This window comes from Vigna radiata, chromosome 7 (genome assembly GCF_000741045.1).
Source record: "Vigna radiata var. radiata cultivar VC1973A chromosome 7, Vradiata_ver6, whole genome shotgun sequence".
NCBI lineage: Eukaryota > Viridiplantae > Streptophyta > Magnoliopsida > Fabales > Fabaceae > Vigna > Vigna radiata.
Window position 1 is genome coordinate 37,125,157 of NC_028357.1, and position 19,731 is coordinate 37,144,887.

At 34.0% G+C, this 19,731-nt stretch overlaps 3 protein-coding genes across 3 annotated transcripts; all 3 read right to left on the reverse strand.

Moving 5' to 3' along the window:
• Window positions 1-718: 718 nt before the first annotated feature.
• On the reverse strand, window positions 719-3,197 carry LOC106767199 (bifunctional epoxide hydrolase 2). The gene is made up of 5 exons (XM_014652037.2): window positions 3,081-3,197; window positions 2,785-2,999; window positions 1,944-2,111; window positions 1,462-1,697; window positions 719-1,336 (listed from the first exon to the last, which is right to left on the reverse strand). The coding sequence occupies exons 1-5, from the start codon at window positions 3,151-3,153 to the stop codon at window positions 1,090-1,092; spliced, it is 939 nt and encodes a 312-aa protein (XP_014507523.1). The 5' UTR covers window positions 3,154-3,197; the 3' UTR covers window positions 719-1,089.
• Window positions 3,198-4,991: 1,794 nt separating this feature from the next.
• On the reverse strand, window positions 4,992-6,952 carry LOC106765601 (cytochrome P450 71A24-like). The gene is made up of 2 exons (XM_014650278.2): window positions 5,991-6,952; window positions 4,992-5,804 (listed from the first exon to the last, which is right to left on the reverse strand). Exons 1-2 carry the CDS (start codon window positions 6,891-6,893, stop codon window positions 5,190-5,192), a joined length of 1,518 nt encoding a protein of 505 aa, XP_014505764.1. The 5' UTR covers window positions 6,894-6,952; the 3' UTR covers window positions 4,992-5,189.
• Window positions 6,953-7,944: 992 nt separating this feature from the next.
• Window positions 7,945-17,266, reverse strand: LOC106768155. The gene is made up of 13 exons (XM_014653136.2): window positions 16,518-17,266; window positions 15,188-15,287; window positions 14,737-15,073; window positions 14,029-14,141; window positions 13,374-13,502; window positions 13,108-13,201; window positions 12,827-12,937; window positions 11,136-11,704; window positions 10,537-10,799; window positions 9,178-9,328; window positions 8,570-8,667; window positions 8,409-8,490; window positions 7,945-8,260 (listed from the first exon to the last, which is right to left on the reverse strand). The coding sequence occupies exons 1-13, from the start codon at window positions 16,961-16,963 to the stop codon at window positions 8,177-8,179; spliced, it is 2,577 nt and encodes an 858-aa protein (XP_014508622.1). The 5' UTR covers window positions 16,964-17,266; the 3' UTR covers window positions 7,945-8,176.
• Window positions 17,267-19,731: the final 2,465 nt, after the last annotated feature.

A 19,731-nucleotide genomic window follows, 5' to 3' on the forward strand; every position in this document is an offset into this window, starting at 1 on the left:
ATTATAAAATCAAACAATAAAAATTCTAAATCTTGAAATTTTATTTATAATTATATAAAGAAAAAATTAGGTGCTTTAATAATGAGTGTTTTTTTAATTATGTAANTATTATTATAATTATATAAAGAAAAATTATGTAAGTATTTTTTTTCTCTAACTATTCTATTTAATAATGAGTGTTTTTTTAGTTAGAGCTAGTGTAGAGATGACAGAGGAAATATATGTGTTGAGTGAGAGAGATGAAGGAGAAAGGGTTAAGAGGAATGGAAGATGAGTAAGGGTTTGAAGTTTTTTTTTTTAATTTTGACAATGAAAATTATTAAAATAAGACAAATGTTTTTTATTTTTTTCAATTAGGGCTAGAGTAGGGATGAAAGAGAAAGATTGAGAGGAATGAGTGAGGTGATAAGGGATTAGGAGTTTCTTTTTTTATTTTTTTAATTNTGAGAATGAAAATTATTAAAATACCCTTAACCTTAAAACTTAGAATTCATAATATAAGGGTATTTTTGTCTACTGAAACCTGGTACACATTGCTAAAATGTACCAACTGAAAAACAGGCGTACGCAAGTTAGCAAACCCATATAGATATATATATATATATAGATAGGCATTTTCCTTATTATTAAACATGCAATTAAATTAAAATTAAAGAAAGATATATATAGTTTATGCTAATATTTAATGTTAGTATAATAAATTTGAAAGGGTGTCCAAGACGTGCAACTTAGAATGTGTGGGATGGAAGCTACGGAAGCAAAGAATGTAACGTATATGGAAGATGGTTTATCAAATTTGACACTAAATATGAACAAAAAGTTTCGACCACGTCAAATGTTAACCAACTTAAGGAACTAATAGATGAATTTCATAAATCTTTTCAATAAAATGTATCCTATTTTCTTCGCTTCCAAAAGAAATAAATGTCACTGTATATTTATTTACTAACTAAAAAATCCATTATTTATTTATTTATCAGAAAACTCATACAGGCACATTTTAGAAAACTCCAGATCATTTAGATTCATCCCATACATTCACATAACATTGACCATTCGTGGCTGCTATTTCCACGCTTAAGTCTACTATCAGGTGTGTTTGCCAAGGAAGTCAAGGATAAATTTATTCACCTGTACGGGAAACTGTTCTTGAACGAAATGAGTTCCCTCGGGGATAAATGTAACCTCCAAATTGGGAACGTGCTCTTTTGCTTTTTCACCCTTTGTTAAATCCTCTATCCCTGGAAACTTCAGAACATAATCCTTGCCACCCACTATCAGAAGTGCTGGAACTTTAACCACAGGATCTGGTAAGTTAAACACCTCACCTAATGACCTGCAATGCAAATACACCATTAACACGAATAAAAAAAAATTGAGTCCAGGATTCGCTTTCATTGTTTTGTGCTAGCAAGAAAACCCATTTCACAAAAAAGGCAAAGAAAGAACAAAAGCTAGCACCTATATGGAATCTGCAATGCAGTTTGGAATCCAGATTTCTCATACAAGGCTCCATATGTTTCAAGATCTTCCTCCGTGAACCAAGCAGGAAGAGGAGTATCAGGTTGCACCAAATCCATGATCTCTTGGTTTTCATTAGCTATTGGTATTTCACTTCTTGAGAAAAGGATGTAAACATTTCGCACGACAGTCTTTGCATCAAAGCGTCCAAAATCAGCTTCTGCCCTTCCAGGTTCCTGATATAGATAGAATCAAAGTTACGGTGACATAAGTAAAGGTCATCATGCTAAGAGCAAAGAAATTTAAAGTCTACAAAATGTTGTTGTTTTCCAATTAGAATTGGAAGCTTCTCATGATAATCAGTATAGCGAAAGATTGCACTAAAGGTCTACAATTACTAAGGTGAAATTTCATCTAAAAAAACAGTACCAAGAAAATTTATGGAAGTACATGCGCATCTAAGTTTTTTGCTTTAAAATTACCTGCCATCTCAAAATATAGAAGCCTTCAGGAAGGAATTTGTGATACACAGAGGGGCGGGGCGGGACATATGGAACTCCCAACGTGACAACGCCCAGGACCCTTTCAGGGTGTAGAATGGAAAATAGATATGCAGGACGAGCTCCAAAATCTTTCCCGACAAGAAACACCTAAAGTACATTAAGGGTGTTAAAGAATTAGGCAACAGTTGAGCATACAATCATTTTAGTCATCTTACATGGTGGCATCCCTTCGTGCCTACAATAGTACCTCATCAACCCGCTGATCTTACTCAAGTAATAAAAGGTGGTTAGGTTGAATTTACAGTACGAGTTAAATTCTACCTTTAACAATCTCATACCTGATTAATTATATTCTAAAAAGAAGGGGAAAAAAATCAATGCGGTAGCGGATATATAAAGTAAAAAAGTTTCCCAAATCCTCACTTAACACCGAAATTTTTTCGTTGGTTTGGTCTTAGAATTATCGTGAATCAGATGCAAAATAAGTCCTAGTACGTAAGTCTACGCCACCCATTTATGAATTTTTAAGGCAAACGATCATTAGAGTACGAGAAGTATTACCAACACATTCTTTAATAAACACTTTATTACTTAAAAATTATAAAAAGTTTATTAAACAGGATATAAGACTCACAAAATTTCTTAATTTCTGAAAAATCTCAGCTACCTAGAGGAAGTGTGTCACCGGATAATGAATTCGTAGCATTTTTCTTAAGTGCATGGTGAGCAAGAAGTTGCAATTTGAAACAAACGTAAAAAATAAATTAAACAAAATCAACGAAACGATCAACAGAGTAAAGACATTTTAGAGAGAGAGTACCTTTGGAAGATGAAGAGCTTGAAGAATATGAAGGAGGTCGTTGAGAATATCGGACCAGGTGGCCTTATCGGGTTGAGGTGGAGGACTGGAGAGACCGTAGCCTCTGTAATCGAAGGCGACGGCTCTGAATCCAGCATCGGCAAGGGCTATCATCTGGTGCCGCCACGAGTACCATATCTCAGGGAAACCGTGCAAGAATACGACGGCGTTTTGACCTGAAAACACCAACACAGACCAAATCAACAACGGAAGCAAAATGCATAAGTTGAAAACGACGGCGTTGGATTGATTCTTACCACTTCCTATTTCTGCGACATGGAGATTGAGATCATCACCAACCTTCACGAACTTGTGCTGGATTCGATCCATCACTCTTCTGAAATGTCATGAAAGTCAATACTGTTTTAGTTACTTTCTTAGTTTAGTCATTTAAACAGTAGGAATTAAAATAATAAAAAATCTACCATTTGGTCGTAGGAATTAAAATAATAAAAAATTATAATAATAAAATATTTTTGTAACTACCTTTTGGTCCTTTAGTTTTATAAATAAATATTTTTTATCTCCAATTTTGTTTTACAACCACGTGCTTTTAAATAATTAAATAACTACATAACATCTGTTTTTTAACATTAATAATAATAAACATGAGAACAATAATAATATAATTAATTATATAATAATTATATGAGATAATAAAATTGTTAAATAGGAACACTATCGCCCATGTCATTTAGATCTTTAAACGACATGGAAATAAAAAAGAAAAAGAATCTTACCTAATCAACTTGAAAAAAAAGGGTTAATATAATTTATACGCTCTTTTTTAACTTCTTTACACTGAATTTGATTTTGTCCCATACATCTTCTAACTAAAGACTTTGTATAAATAATAGAGTAGTTTGCTTTTTGGATTTTGCTAGAAAATTTTATAATTTTTAAAATATTTAAATATACTAAATTTTATTTTATTTTATTTTAAATTAATTTTTAGAAATTTATTTAGATAAGATAATTAACATTTAATGAATTTTTACTTTTTTAGATAAACAATTTCAATTATAATTAAACTCAAAAAAATGTTTTTTCAATATCAAATAGTCGTTAAAAATTAAAAAGTATTAATATTGATATTTTTAGTGGTCAATGATATTATTTGTTTATTTTCAATATTGTTTTGATTTTATATTTGTAAAAATATTCTCATTTATGCTTAATGAAATTATTTCAAACTATAAAATAATAGATTGAATCATATCTAAGTAAGATAGAATTAAGTTAAATTAATGTAAGATTAATTCAAATTAATTTATATTAAAGTCGAGTTAAATTGATATGAATTTAGATTAATACGAATCGGTTTAGGCATGATTTGAATTAATTAGGGTTGGCCTTTAATGAGTTGAGTTGGTTTGGACCTAAATTAAGTCAAGTTAAGTTTATCTTAATCGAATTAAGTCAGTTTAGGTTTAGCTTGAGCAAAATCAAATGTACATTCAATCGAATTAGGAGGAGTCCATACTCATTCAAGTTGGGGTCAATCAACATTCAATTGAGTTGTTAAGCCCTAGTGGATCTTAGTTCAATCAATACCAGATCGAGCACAGCACAATTAAGACTTAGTTAAACCAAGTCAACCTTGACCTAACCCTGGCTGAGTCAATCCAAACTCAAGTAAATTTAAATTTATCCAAGTCCAATTCAAGTTGAGTTAGGATATAATCTTGTGTAGATAATTTTGACTATATGTTGAGTTACATTGGTCAAACTTGGGTCAAGTTTTAATCAACTTTGATCCAGGTAAGACTTAGATAAATTAAATCAAACTTAGTTAAGTTTACATGAACTAAGATATCAAATCGAGACCATATCAAATTAAAATTAAACAGATTCCTCGTCATGTCAAATTGAATGTATCAAATTTAAATCAAACTTAATTAACCCATATTTAGATCAACTAAAACTATAAAGACCGAAATATGAATCTAAGGATATAAAGAATTTCAAACTTTTACTTTTTAAATCAAGTTTGATTAATTTTAAGCAATATAATTCTTGTATTGTATACGAGTGAGATCATCCCAACGTATAGCTAAACTCATAATGCATAACCAACATGTTATTTAAAGTTAATATATAATATATCAATATAAGGTTATGATACAATTTTTTTTTTTAATGAATTCTGAACAGACACTCTTATCAAATTGAAAAATGAGTTCAGATCTAATTGAACCTCACTTTTATAAGATGATGATTAACATTATTATCGATAAGTGACATATAGAACTTGATCTTTTTCCAATAGATAAAACTCTAGTGTCAACCATATGAGCAACCTGCAACCACACAGATCCATTTTCACAGCATGAAAGTGTCATGTGTTTTACTTGATTCCTTATATACTAATTTCTCTCATATGCAGTCGCTACAGCCAGAAGAGGAAATTTTCTATGAGCAGCAAGGCCAGGAGTTTCAGACATGTCCAAGTCCTCCCCATTTGCCCCACCAGGCAATGACCAATCAAATTGGTGGACAAGGTTTGCCATTACTATCTCAACAATCTTTGTGGCAAATGATATTCCAGGGCATCCCCTTCTTCCTGCACCAAATGGAATAAGCTCAAAATCATGTCCTTTGAAGTCTATGGAACTGCTTAGGAACCTTTCTGGTTTAAACTCAAGAGGCTGCTCCCAACATGAAGAGTCTCTTGCAATGGCCCATGTATTCACCAACACCTGAGTGCCAGCTCCAATCTCATACCCTTTCACTTTTACATCTTCCATGCATCTCCTAGGCACTGTTAAGGGAAGTGGTGGATGAAGCCGAAGACTCTCTTTGATCACAGCCTTCAAGTACTTCATTTCACCCAAATCATCCTCAGTTACACCACTCCTGTTACCAACAACACTTCTCACCTCCTCTTGCAGTTTTTGCATCACACTTGAGTGCTTTAACAGTTCTGACATTGTCCACTCCAGTGATGTATGAGTGGTGTCCGTACCAGCAACAAACATGTCCTGAACAAAACAAAACAAATCAAAATTACAAAACAACTTGTAGTCCCCAAAAACCTCCTAGATTTGCAATGTTTCAATAACAAACCAATAGCACCTTAATCCAGACATAATAAACTCTCCAAATGAAAATATCAGTGATCAGAAGTTGAAAGAATGGAAAAAGAAAACGATGGTTTTCTTACAGACCAGTATCAAAGCCTTTATTGCAGTTCTATCAATCAGGGAATCGGTGGTGTTAGCGTTATTCTCTTCCACCGAAAGCAAAACATCCACAAAATCATTATAGTCCCCAGAATCAACATCAACACCCCCATCTCTTCCATTCCTAGTAACATGTTCCTGGATCACTTGATCTATAAACTGGTCCAACTGCTCGGCAATTCTATTGGCTCTCTGAAACAAACCACTAACATGGCTCACCCAATGAAGCCAAGGTACATAGTCCCCTATACACACAGCACCCAACAACTCCCCGAACTCCAACAACAGCTTCTCAAACCCCCCACCTTCTCTTCCACTGTACCTCCTTCCCAGAGCCACTCTACACGCCACATCATTCGTAACCGCACCACACACGTCAGTTAAATTCACCTGCAACGAATCACGACAACACTGCCTAATTTTTTCCATCATTCTGGCAGTTTCCTCCTCCCTCACACGGCGAAAGGACTGAACCCTTTTGCTACTGAGAAGGTGCAAAACGCTCAGACTCCTCATTTGCCGCCAGTATTCCCCGTACGTAGAACTTGCCAGATCTTTGGAACCGTACAAGAGGACATCGTTCATCTTACGTTGTGGTCTGTCTGAGAAGAGCAGGTCATGAGTTTTCATCACCTCACGTGCTGCATCAGCAGATGAGACCACAAGCACTGGTACCTTCCCGAAGTGTAGTAGCATGAGAGATCCATAGTTTTGAGCCAAAGTTTGGAGTGTGCGATGTGGGAACAAACCAAGTTGGTGGAGATTACCGAGTAGAGGTAACCTTGGAGGTGAAGGGGGTGAGTTTTTGCTTGTTGCTTTATTGGACCACAGTTTGATGATGATGAAAACAACAGAAAGGCAGAGAAGGAAGACAGTGAACAAATCCATTTCGAAATTGGAATGATTACAAGCTTTGTGTGATTGCAACGTGGTTTTGAAGAAAACATCATCCGCTTTTAAAGGAAGCGTTAAATAGAAAAATTAAATAATCTTCATTTTAATGTTTTTGAGTTGCTCTTTGGTTCAACATTTTTTGCATAAGTTTTGTTTTATTTTTATATAGTAATGTGTATTTTAGTTTTGTTATAATAATGTGTATCATCTTAATTAACTCAGTTTAACAATTTACTTACAAAATAAAAAATATAGCGACTTGTATTCATATAATTTAGGAAAAAAAAAATTTAACAATATTTTTTTAACAATTTTTTAATATATTCATTTTAAATATTTTTTAAACATAAATTTAAATAGATCAGTGATAATGTGTGCCTTATTGTTAAAAAAATTATTAAAAAAATATTATCAAAAAATATCATTTTATCCTATAATTTAGGCTTAGATAAGAGTGGACGTGGACGTGGGATATCCATCAATTAAAATACGGAGCGATTATGTGGGACCATGATATCAAACACTTGAGGTTAGATACAGCCAAAAGTTACTAGGTTCGGTGGAACTGTACTATCTGTCCTTTTATGATATTTTAACAATTTCTTTTAATAATTATCAGAAAAAACTGTTGAATTTTTTTTTTCCTTTTAATAAATACTAAAAAGGAATATATAAGTTATTACATTTATTTGTGAATAATAGTAATATCATGGCTAATACTATCATAAAGTTATTAAATAATATGCGTAGTTAATTATACGTTTAAATATGATTAAGTGACAAGTGATTGGAATAACGACAGTATATTTAGATATACTTTTCCAAAAACGCTTTTACTTTTAACATATTAAACAACATCAGTTAATTAAGATGTTTTTATGCATGAGGAGCTTTTAATTTATCGAAAAAATCATTAAATATTAAAGAAGTTTATTGGAAAGACTCTAATAATGATAGATTGATCGTGTTACACAAGAGTGACTAAGCTGCTGCTTGCATGAAGATGAAGGAAACGAAGGAGGTATAAGCTTCCAATACAAGAAAATGAATGAATAAAGAAGAATATTGAGAAAAAAATTACCACTATTGATTACACACAAACTATGCTCACTATTGACTTTTGTATGTATACAAGCAACTCAGCAACATCACCAGCATGGTGATATAAAAATAGGGTATAAGCGATGTGAAGCGAGAATAAAAGTTGGTCAGACTCGGTGGAATAACAACAAACCCTAAATTAAGCTGTGGCTGTACAGTGTTTTCCCATTCAGCTTTCATCGAATTCTACAAGATTCAATGACCTCGCTAACAGCTTTATGAGTCTCCGGGGAAATCATGTTCAGAGATAGATGGAATTCCTGCAGATCAAGGCACAAAGAAGTCAGTTTTTAATACTTTAAATTTAAATAGAAAAGAAAAGAATTAGGTAGTGTCTAACAAATAATGCCAAGCAAGTTTCACATTTTCATCCCCATGATGCAAAATAATTATTCAAGAGCTACATACCACAAATCTGTCCAACACAGGTACAAGAGTTGCTAAGTTCTGGTCTGGAAGATTGTCAGCAATTGCTGCACGGATGCTCTTACTGTGTAACATAAGAAAATAAGTAAATTATAGGCCTTCAGATATACAACAAAACAATTGAGAATTTATAAGAAAACAACCTTTCAGTGGAAAGAAATGCCAGAAGCAGCGCAGAATAAGCTTCCACGATCATTTTCTCGGCTTCTTTTTCACTTTGTAGAACAGCTGCCTCATCGTTCTGCGTGATGCAACATAAGATTATTCAAGATACATATAGATAGCAAACAATATACATTACAAAACTAAGACACGCCAACTTTTTCAAGTGCTTGTAATATACATCAGAAAAACATTTCAGTGTCTAGGAAGTTTGAAACCAATTGCTAGTTGTTTTCCATAAGCATCCCATTGCATTATCCACATCAGACAACAATCAAGTGAGGCATGATCCCAGCACCCAATTTTCTTTACTTGCTGCTTGATGGTATTTTTTGTAACTATTTCAGCTTGATGGTAAACAAAAACAGTTTTTTATCACCTGATAATGCTGAACCATCACACATGATACAGGAAACAAGTTGAGAAGATTAGCAATAGATTATCCACTTAGAGGATACACCATTGCTAATTTTCATGATATTCCAAGCTTCTCACAAGCATGCACCAATACATACAGAACAAAAATGCAACAAAAACAATAACTATCCCAAGAATTCTTCAGAAAAATTGAACATGCTATGCTACCCACCAGTTGCAAATGCTTATCTTCCCCATCTCCTTCACTTTCACCCAGGTTAGCCAAGAAAATGGAGCACAATAACTGAATAACATCCCTCCGAACCTCCTGAAGCAAGCCTGCTGAGGAAGGTAGCAGAACACTGGCTGCTGCAAGCCTTGATCTGCATAAAGCCACTAGCATGTTGTAAATTACACATAATTCAAAGTTAAAGTTAGCATGTTGTTCATTCATAAACAAAAATAAACCAAACCAAATGGGTTAAATTGTGAATTTTTATTAGTAAAAGAAAAGTGTAATGCAATGTCACTACAATTCAATAGTTGTGCACAGTGATGAAACACTTCTAGAAGAAACGAAGAAGGTAAGAATCCTTTTTCGACATTATAATTATGAAAAATAGAATAAAAGCATAGAAACACCCCACCACATAAAGAGTAATCAAACAAAACTCCTATGATCCTGACATCATGCAATAATAAATGGTACAAAAAATATTACTCTAATTTTTACTCTCTTGATCATAGTACGACCAAAATTCGCTCCTCTCATTCTATTAAGAATAGCATTTTCACTAGACACATTTCCACACACACACACAGTTAACAAAAAATCACATAATTAAAAAACTAGTGAACACTTCACTCTTATGGTCAGTGTACTTTTGTAACATATGCCTAATTTATTTAAAATCTAGTATATATGATCAGTAATATATTGGGTTAGTTTGGTTAAATTTAATAAATATTTCTGAAATAAGCAATTTATAAAAAAAAAAAACTTATTTAATAAATAAGATATGCTTCCTTAAAAGTAAAGCAGGAAGACGCTTAATTTTCAAATAAACAGATTAGACAAACACATAAAAAAAGCATAAATCTGATTATTTTATTAAAATAAATCCTTCGTTAGCAATAAATAAGCACAAATAAATTCACACATTATCTTACTATTTTTTAAATATGCAATTTATAAAAAAAATCACTTGTTTAATAAGTAGATATGATATGCTTCTAAAAAAAGCAGGAAGACACTCTTCCTAAATAAGCAGATTAGACAAACACATAAAAAGGTATAAATCTGCTTATTTTATAAAAAAAAAAAATACTTTTTTAAGAATAAATAAGCATAAACAATTCACCCATTATCACACGATTCAACAATCCCATTTGTTTAATTCAAATCGTATAAAAGGTTACTTAGTGGAACAAGTACCCAAGACTCATTTTTGGAGTGAATGGATCCCTTCAATTGTTCAAAATAAAAATTACACAAGGAAAAAACACTCAAAGAAGAAAACAGGTGAATCTGTCGTTCATGTAGCTGTATTAGTTCATTACGAACAGCCATCTAGGAAGGTTTTCAAATTACCTGTTATGACCATCCTTCTCAACAAGATTTACAAGCAGGCCCAGAATAGCAACAAGGAAATCTAACTCGTGATCAGTCAGATGCCTATCAGATTGAGGATCTTTGGTATTTCCGGCAGCATTTTCTTTTATCTGATCAAAGGACAAAGGCGAGCTGAAAGAAGGGAAATGACAGGCAATTAACATAGACATGGTCTCCAGTCCTCCATAGGTAGCAATTTGGTGGCAACCAATAGGGTTGTCATTGGTCAAGTTCATGAGCACCTAGAATGAGACGACATTAGTTAGTGAAATTGTAACTAACTTTGGCATGAGAAAAAACATGATATCATCTCCTATGAGAAAAAGAATAACAAAAGAGGGCAGAGGGACACGCTATATTCTAGTTCTATAGATAGGTCCTATATATCCAGCAGATATTTCTCCAAAGGATTAGTGTATAACAGTTGCATAGAAAACTCAGGATTGTAACTATCCACTAAAAAGAATAACTGTCAAATGGTTTGCCAGGGAAGCAAGTCCTCTACTTTCACTCAAGTACTCAAACATGATGAGTGTTCTAAATGATACAAAGAACAAAACTAAATCAGATATAAATACCTTTACAGCAGTAAGAAGGCAGTCAGTTAGAATGCTAGAATCTTTTTCATCACCAACATCAGAGTTGGGACAATTGACATCTCCATTACTTAATTCTTGTTGGCTAACAGCGGTGTGAGATTGACATTCAATTTCGAATCCTCTGCTTGCTATCACATGCTTTTTAGAATGTGACTTTTTTTGTTTTCCTGATAACAGATCCCACTTAGAAGGTGCAATGTCATCCTCATCAAATGCAAAGGGATCTTGGCTATCATCCAATATTACAACTGGGGTAGATTCCATAAAGCGAACATTCTTTCTGGAATTATTTTGAATCATGGACGTTTTACAGTACGAACTCTTTGATGCACCACTACAAGACCCAGACGTGGAAGAACTGACCCTCATCTTTAGTGAATAAGTATCAGTAGTTGAAGTGCTGGGAGTTTCAGAAATGGACAGCGAACTTTCCAACCGGTTACAAGTCAATATTCGGCTGATCTGAGAGGCATTTGAACTCTTAACACAAGAGCCTCTCTCTGCTCCATGATACTCTCTATCGGAACCATGTGATAAAGTCTCATTCTCTGCAAAATTCAAATGAAGGAGCATTCAGAAAATCAGAAGACTAACTTATTTCTACGCTAGTAAGTCACAGCCAATGTGTCTTCCATTAGTTAGAATGGGAATCAAATTATCTTATCACACTAATGTACAGAATAATAAAGGATAAGGCACAACCATGAAGGTCATTCTACAGATTACTACATCCTGAACAAAACTACATTTTCTCATAAAGTTTGCCTAATGAAAAAATTCATATTATGAGAAAGGAGTGCAGGAGTATAGACAGAGCAAATTCTGTGTCAAAGTCCACACATGATCATCAGTATAGATCAAGGACTCAACTTAAATACTTTGCCAGATGAGTCTAGATTTCAAATTCAACTAGAAAAGTGGACTATAAGCATAGTAAGAAAGCTAAAATACTAGCAACCCCAATTCTGATGCTCAATTCTGTTCTGAATTAAAGGAATAATTTCCTACCATATGAAGACAAAAAGAAATTAATCAAGGATTTGATGAGATGAGATCTTAAATGTTAAATCCTTATAGTAAGCCTGAAAAGCTCAATAATAAAGAAAATGATATTTCTTACTGGTTGAAACTAAACTACAAAACAATGGAGAATAGCTTCTTATGATTCAAGAAAAGAAACTGTTGAAATATAGAAGATTAATCTAGAGTAATGTACATGAGCAGAACCTCTAGATATGGCCCATCCCCCTTTTTCCTCTCAATTCATGTCCACTATGCAATATATTATTCCCTTTCAAATTTTCATTCTCCTCAACAGATTTTCCACCTCACATCATTCCTTGTCATCTCAGCATTCAGTAACGCTCCAGGTTTTGACATAAATAATCCATTTATTTACTATCATGTCCTCTTCATCCATGTCAGTTTGTGTTAACCTTCTATTTCCTGCCCCTTTCCAAATGTCATATGCCTCAATAATGGAGGCCTATCAATATCCGCAACTTAATAGAAAAAACAGAGCAAGAGACAATAATTATTTCCTAAAGGGGGGGAACAGTTCAAGAAATAGATCCTATCTCAGATAAAAGGATAAGAGCATGAACAAAGGTTATAAAATGGTTTTGCTAATTTCTGCTTAAAACTCCAAGCATATAATAACAATCTAGTACCTTTATAGTCTCTGAGCTGATCCAATTCAGAATCATGACTGGCCATAGAAAATAGGTCGTAGGACTTATTATCATTGGATGCAGTAGAGGCACACCGACGTAAACATAGATCTACATGTAAGAAGATTTTCAGCAGAGATGAGAGAGAGAGAGAGAGGAAAAACTAAGAACCACAAGAAATGAAAACTAATCAAAGCAAACAAACATGATAGCTGAAAATAAAATAACTAATAAGGAACAGATTGAAAAAGCATCAGGTTACCCCTTTCAATGATCATTACCTGAGAGGACCTTTATGACAGCTATGATGAGCTCTGTAAAAGAAATTGGGGGACCCCGAGGACTCGATTTTCTTTTCATTCCAAGCAAATGACTCTACAGTGAAAGAGTCAATGTTAAGATTAAATTATTGGTAAATTAACATGTTTACTGAGCTACGAATGCAATAAACCATGCACCATGCATAATAACACGATGCAGATACCTGTAAAAAAAATAAAAAACAAACATGTTTTTAATTAAACACGCAAATAACACACATGTCAACCTGATTGTCATTGCTTAGGAAAGTAGCATTTTCCATTATCTTCAAGCACTTGAGAAGTAAGGTTAGGCTCTTGATTCGTTTGTCATTTCTTGAACCTTTGGTAGAAAGAGAACTATCCTTCATCCAGTTCTGAAAGAGAAATCCAGAGTTTTCATGTAATTGTTTGGGGAAGCAAATATAGGTGCATTTGATTACAATTCAGTTAGAAGTAATTTTAAAGAACTGATTTTTGAAAGAATTAAGGTTAAAAAAAAATGTGTTTAAGAATATTTTCTAAGTGAATTTAGAGCAAATGATGTTTTTATATGAAAATGTAAAATCTCTCCTTAATCGAGTTCCACAACAAGAACCTATTTAACAGAAAAGTAAATAATTTCTTTTCATCAAAACCAATTTCATTCACAGCAGAATTAATTGGAATTCTAAAATGTTACCCAAATACCCCTATTGCCATACAATATGCTTTACCAAAAAAATGTGATTTAGAGAACTTTCCAAAGAGGCTAATAAATGAAACTGTTATTGATAGCAAAATAAATATCTCATGTAAGATCAAGAAAACACTGTTTAACTGTCTGTCACTTTCTTTTTGTCAAAGTCATGTCTACTAAAAATATGGTAAAGCATGTATATGAACTAACATACAAGCTCACACCTCCAAATCTGAATGACAATCCATGGTGACTTCAAAGACCGCATCAAGTCCTCCATGCTCCCTTAATTTTTCCTTGAAATTTCCACCAGTCTTCCGTACAGCTCCTGAGGTTTCTGAATATAAAAATAACATATCAAAATACTCAGAATATGTTTCAATATAAATATATATATATATATATATATATATATATATATATGCACACACATTCAAATTGGACCACCGGAGCATTACAAAGCTGATTGAAGTGAGCTCTTGATCAACTAGAGGCCGCATAAACTGCTTACAGGAATTATAACTTGTTGTAGAGAAAGAATACCGCATAAATCATAATTTACAAGTGAAAACTGTAAAATCTTGAAATAATTTGGGATAGAAATCCACGTAGACAAATACCACTAAAGTGCAATCAGAATATATCACCATCCTAGAATGTGTATATAAAAAAACAGATTCCATCAAGTTAAGCACCACTGTGCCGAGAACTAATTAATTTTATCTGTAATTCAGAATCAGGATGACATATAAAGTCGATAGCAATGCATCCTAAACACTAAATACTGGTATACATAAACAAATTTCATTATTTATAATTATTTTTGTGCACAAAAAAATGGCATTGAAATTTAAAAGAACATGATATCATAATAGAAGGAAAAGAACTTCAGCCAATAATACAAACTGTGGACATGAATGTTCTTTACATACCATCAAGAGAAATAGCAGACAAACAAGCCTTCTCCATTGTCAGCAAGGCTAACCACTTTGGGCATAATTCCGGTCTCTCCACCCCATTGTCATTCTGACAAGCTTTTAGCTCTTTGCAATTTACTAGAATTTCTTGTACTCTGGAAAAAACTTCAGAAGAACTAGAATCCAATCTTCCCGTCGTATTTTTTAGCATGTCATCATTCTGACGCAATGATAAAAGTTTATAGCCAAATTTTGGTGTTTTGTCTTTAATGGTTGTGGTGACAATTGGTCTTAAAAACTTGATTAGAAATTGAATGCAACCAGGTGATTCAAGGAGGTGATCATCTTGGCCCTGAAACAAAAACGTATTGACTAAAATATGCAACAGTAATGCTCGTATTGCTCATGGCTTCTTCCATTATTCAAAATCCAATATCTGCATTTCCATAGACAAAAGAAGACTTACATCACTGGTCAAAATGTACAAAAGGGTAGCAGCTGCAAGATTGCTGGGAGAATCATCCAGATTGAGACCCAAAATGGCATTGGTTATTGTCTTTGCCATCCTATACAGCATAAAAATCCGGATTCATCAGCTAAACATTCATACAGGAAGTATATTTCTAATATAAAAGTGAGTTCAATCCATGCACTCAGTTTAAAGTTCAGTCTAAATGAACATTTATGGACATAGAAAGGGCATTTCAGTTAGTCACCAAACATCTCATTAGTCCTCCAAAGGTTTTGTAACCAAAGTAGTCATTAAAAAATTAAATCTATCACCAAATAGCTTTCCAAAGATCTAAAATGTCAGAACATCTCCATCCCTGTGGAAGACAAAAGTTGTGACACCTGATAACTACGAAGGAATAAATTTTGGAAGGACTGAGCGATTACCAAAAAAAAAAAAAAAAAAAAAAAAGCATTTTTGAGAAACTAATCTTTTGAGAAAAAAAACATTTTGAGGAACTAATTCGGTAACTAAAATTTTCGAGAACCTAATTGAGAATTTTTTTTTTCGAGAAAATACTACTCCGCCTCACTCACTGACAGTTACATAGCACTGGGGGCGATTATAACAACAATATTATGAATCCTTAGAATCTCATTAATCTTGATACGGAAGATTCTACACAACTATTAGTACTGTATCAAATAGCAAGAAAGGCGCCCACATCGGGTGGCCAGAGTGGGAAGCAAACTTAGGGTTCAGCACATCCGGGTTGGGTCGGGTTCGACCACAGAAGAAAACACTGGCAATACATGGTGCCACGATTAATATCACAAGCTAAAAGGGGCACGGGATTACCTCGTAAACAAATAAACGGCAACATAGTCCATTAAGTAAAATAAACAAGCGCAATCCTTGAAATCGGTAAAATATCTAATCTCCCTTCAACTCGCATTTCCATTTAAAGAGTAGCCAAAGATCTCACGATCAAATCTACCTTAACAACAATGATAATACCAAAAGCAAAAACCGAAAAAAACATTTACCCTTTCAATTCTTCATCTCAGGCAGAAGTAAATAAGCAATAATTAGTCAAACCCACAAAGAAATTTACAGCTCCTGAGTCGTCCCCAACATTCGAAAGTGCCAACAAATTAAAAAACCAGCCCATCGCTCCTCCCCTTCCAAATTTAAAATTTTAAAACAAACCCAAAAAACTTTCCAAAAAAATAACAGAGAAAAATTAATAAATTAAATAAAAACACACACACTAAGAACAAGTGCAAGACAAAAGACCCATTTCAGATTCGCAAGAAAGAAGAAAGTTGGAGAGAAATTGACACACCCTTGAGTCCTGAGAAGCCTCCTCTGGTGCGTAGTGGAGCAAATTGTCAAGAGCGAAACCAAACTCGACCTTCTGATCCGCAGAGGTTGTCCCTTGCGTAGGCCATCGAGGGCGAAATTGACCTCGTCGACGTGTTCCATCATCTCACCAAACTCCTGCGCCTCCATGAGCGTGGACGTCGCCGGAATCCCCTCAGCCCCCTCCAAGCGCCTTTCCGCCCCGCCCCGCGCCCGCTTGGACTCCCTCTCTGCACACAAATCGTCGATCTCCGAATCGAAGAGGGGCCAATGCTGCGACGAGGAGTCCTGCGAAGAGAAGGCGAAGGCGCAGAGAGGGTCGCCGGTCTCCTGCGAGAAGGGCTCCGAAACGTCGTCGTTAAGCGAGGAGGATCCCGAGCACGTTCCCGAGAGGGGTCTGTTGCGGCGTCCGTAGGTGCGCACGATCATCTTTGGCGGAGATCGGCAGCGGGTGGTGGCGGCTAAACGGAGGAAAAAGAGTGGGACATTTGGTGACTAGAAAAAGGGCTTTTTCGGAATTCCAAGAATTAGGTGAGAAGTTGAGCTGGGTCAGTTCAAGAACTGGAACAAGAACAAAGAAGAAGAAGGAGAATTGGATTGAATTGAATCGAATCTATGAACAAGTTTTACGTTGTTTGAGATGGGTGAATTTGAATTTTCCTTGTTATCAAATTCCGTGCGATTTTGAATCGATGGGTCAGTGTGTTTATTTTATCCGATGAGAGAACAAACAAAACCCTTTGTTCAACATCTACGGAGGACAATTTCGGTATTTTCAAAACTTCGGACATCGTTTTCTCACGTGGAGGTGGAGTAATGAAAAAAATATATATTTTTTTTATTAATTTTTAAATCTCCTTTTCAACCAATTAATCTAATAAAAATAACATCTCAAATATCTTAAATTTTTATTTTTATCTGTCTTAAGTATTTTGGTTTTTAACCGATTATCCCTCCTTTTCAGTTATCAACTCTTTTGTTTTATCTTTTGAATATGTCTTTTATTTACTTCATTTAACTCAATTTTTCTTTCTCAAACTTAAATTTGTTACTTTAGTCCTTTCCTACCCATTTTATTAGCAGTAGTTCATGGTTTAATGTTTTTCGATTCATCTTTTTTAATCATTCTTCACAGAACAGTTCCTTTTGATAGTTAAATTCTAAGTACAATTTTTAACTGTATTTATGATATTATATTGTAAACGGTTAGTTACTTTTTGTTCTTATTAACATTAATTACGTTTTCGGATAAATAAGGTCATAACATATTATAAATAATGAGAATTAAATGTTAATTATTAAAACTAAATATTGATTATCAAAATTGAATGTCACTATTGAGAGTCTGATGTCGCCTATTGAGTGTCAAGTGTCGCTTGTTGAAAATCAAGTGCTATTGGTCGAAGGTTAGTGTTATATATTTCATCTTGAAGGTCAAGTGCTATCTGTTGAAGGTTAAGTGATATCTGTTAAGGGTCGTGTATCACATGTCGAAGGTCGACTACTACCTGCCAAAGGTTATGCACTACCTACTTAGTGTCATGTGTCACTTGTTAAGGACTGTGTTCCCAACCAGTATTGGATGTCATGTTGATAGTTAAGTTTTGTTTGATTGCATGCCTCCTACCAGTATCATGTGTCGTCTGTCAAAGCTAATGGTAATCTACCCAGCCACAAGTCAACTTATCTATAACTTTTACCTAGCTACAAGTCGAATTGTTTGACTAATTGTACCTGACAACAATAGGTCTTGTAAGTACAACGTTTGATTGCTTCTACCCAGTCATAAGTTGACTTGTTTGAATACTTCTACCCAGTCCTAAGTTGGCCTGTCTGACTGCTTCTACCTGATCATAAGTCGACCTATCTAACTACTTATACCCTGTCACAAGTTAGCTTATATAACCACCACTATCCGACCATAAGTTGGTTTGTTCGATTACCTTTCAAACTAACAAAGCTAATGACATACTACTCAATAACTTACAAAATTTAGATCAAACAACTGGTTCATAAGTAGGGATGGCAACGGGTCGGATTCGGGTCAGATAGTGTGATATCCGAACCCGACCCGCCGGATAAAATTGTACCCGAAACCCGACCCGCTGCCCGCCGGATATCCGCCTAAAAAAAATCCGCGGATTTTTTTCTACCCGCGGATATCCGTTGGATATCCGTCTTCAACCCGCGGATGTTTTTCAACCCGCGGATATCCGTTGGATATTTTTTAAGTTTTTAAATAAAATCCAAATTAAATTGCAAAAAAGAAATACAAATAATATTTAAAACATATATCCAAATAAATTCAATGGATAAGTAAATAAAAGTTAAAACATAAATTCAAATTAATAAAAATTAATAGTGCAACATGTATCCAAATACAAGTAATTTTAAAAATAATTGTTCTAAACATAAGATTCCAAGATTTATGTTTCTTCTTCCATATCTTCATTTTGACCACTTAATTCCTGAAATAAATAAATACAAATAAAGTCATCAATCAATGACAAAGTGACATTATTAATAAAATTAAATTAAAACATTATAAACAAAACTACTAACATTATCATCAATTATCTCCTCTAGTATTGTATTAAGCTTCATGTTATCCACTTTCAATTTTGAAGAACCTGAAAAAGGAAAATAAATCGTTTGTCATAGACAATCATTTGAATGAATATAAATATGAAATCTGAACTGTTCATTTAATTACCTTCTATGTCACTCCATAGCCAATCTTGAACACACATCAATGCCTCTAAAGTGTCTGGGTGTAATCTACTCCGGTGTGGAGTAAGAAATCGACCACCAATACTAAAAGAAGACTCAGAAGCAACTGTTGAGATAGGAATGGCTAGAAAATCTCTTGCAATCATTTGTAAGATTGGATATTTTAATCCATTAGTCTTCCACCAAACTAAAATGTCAAATTCTTCATCTGAATCAGGTAGTGTCGGTTCTTCCAAGTAATAATCAAGTTCTAACTTATAATTTGATGGTTCATTTTTCTTTGCAATCTGGTGTTTTGCAAAATCTCTCCTTCAAGCATCTTCTCTTCCATCAACAATTTGACCTACACTTATGTTCGGATTTTGACATGAAGAAACTGACTTCTTACCTTTCATGTACATTTCATACTCTCTTACCAAGTCCTTAAAAAGAATCTTCACCTTTTCAATTTCACAATCAGATTCATT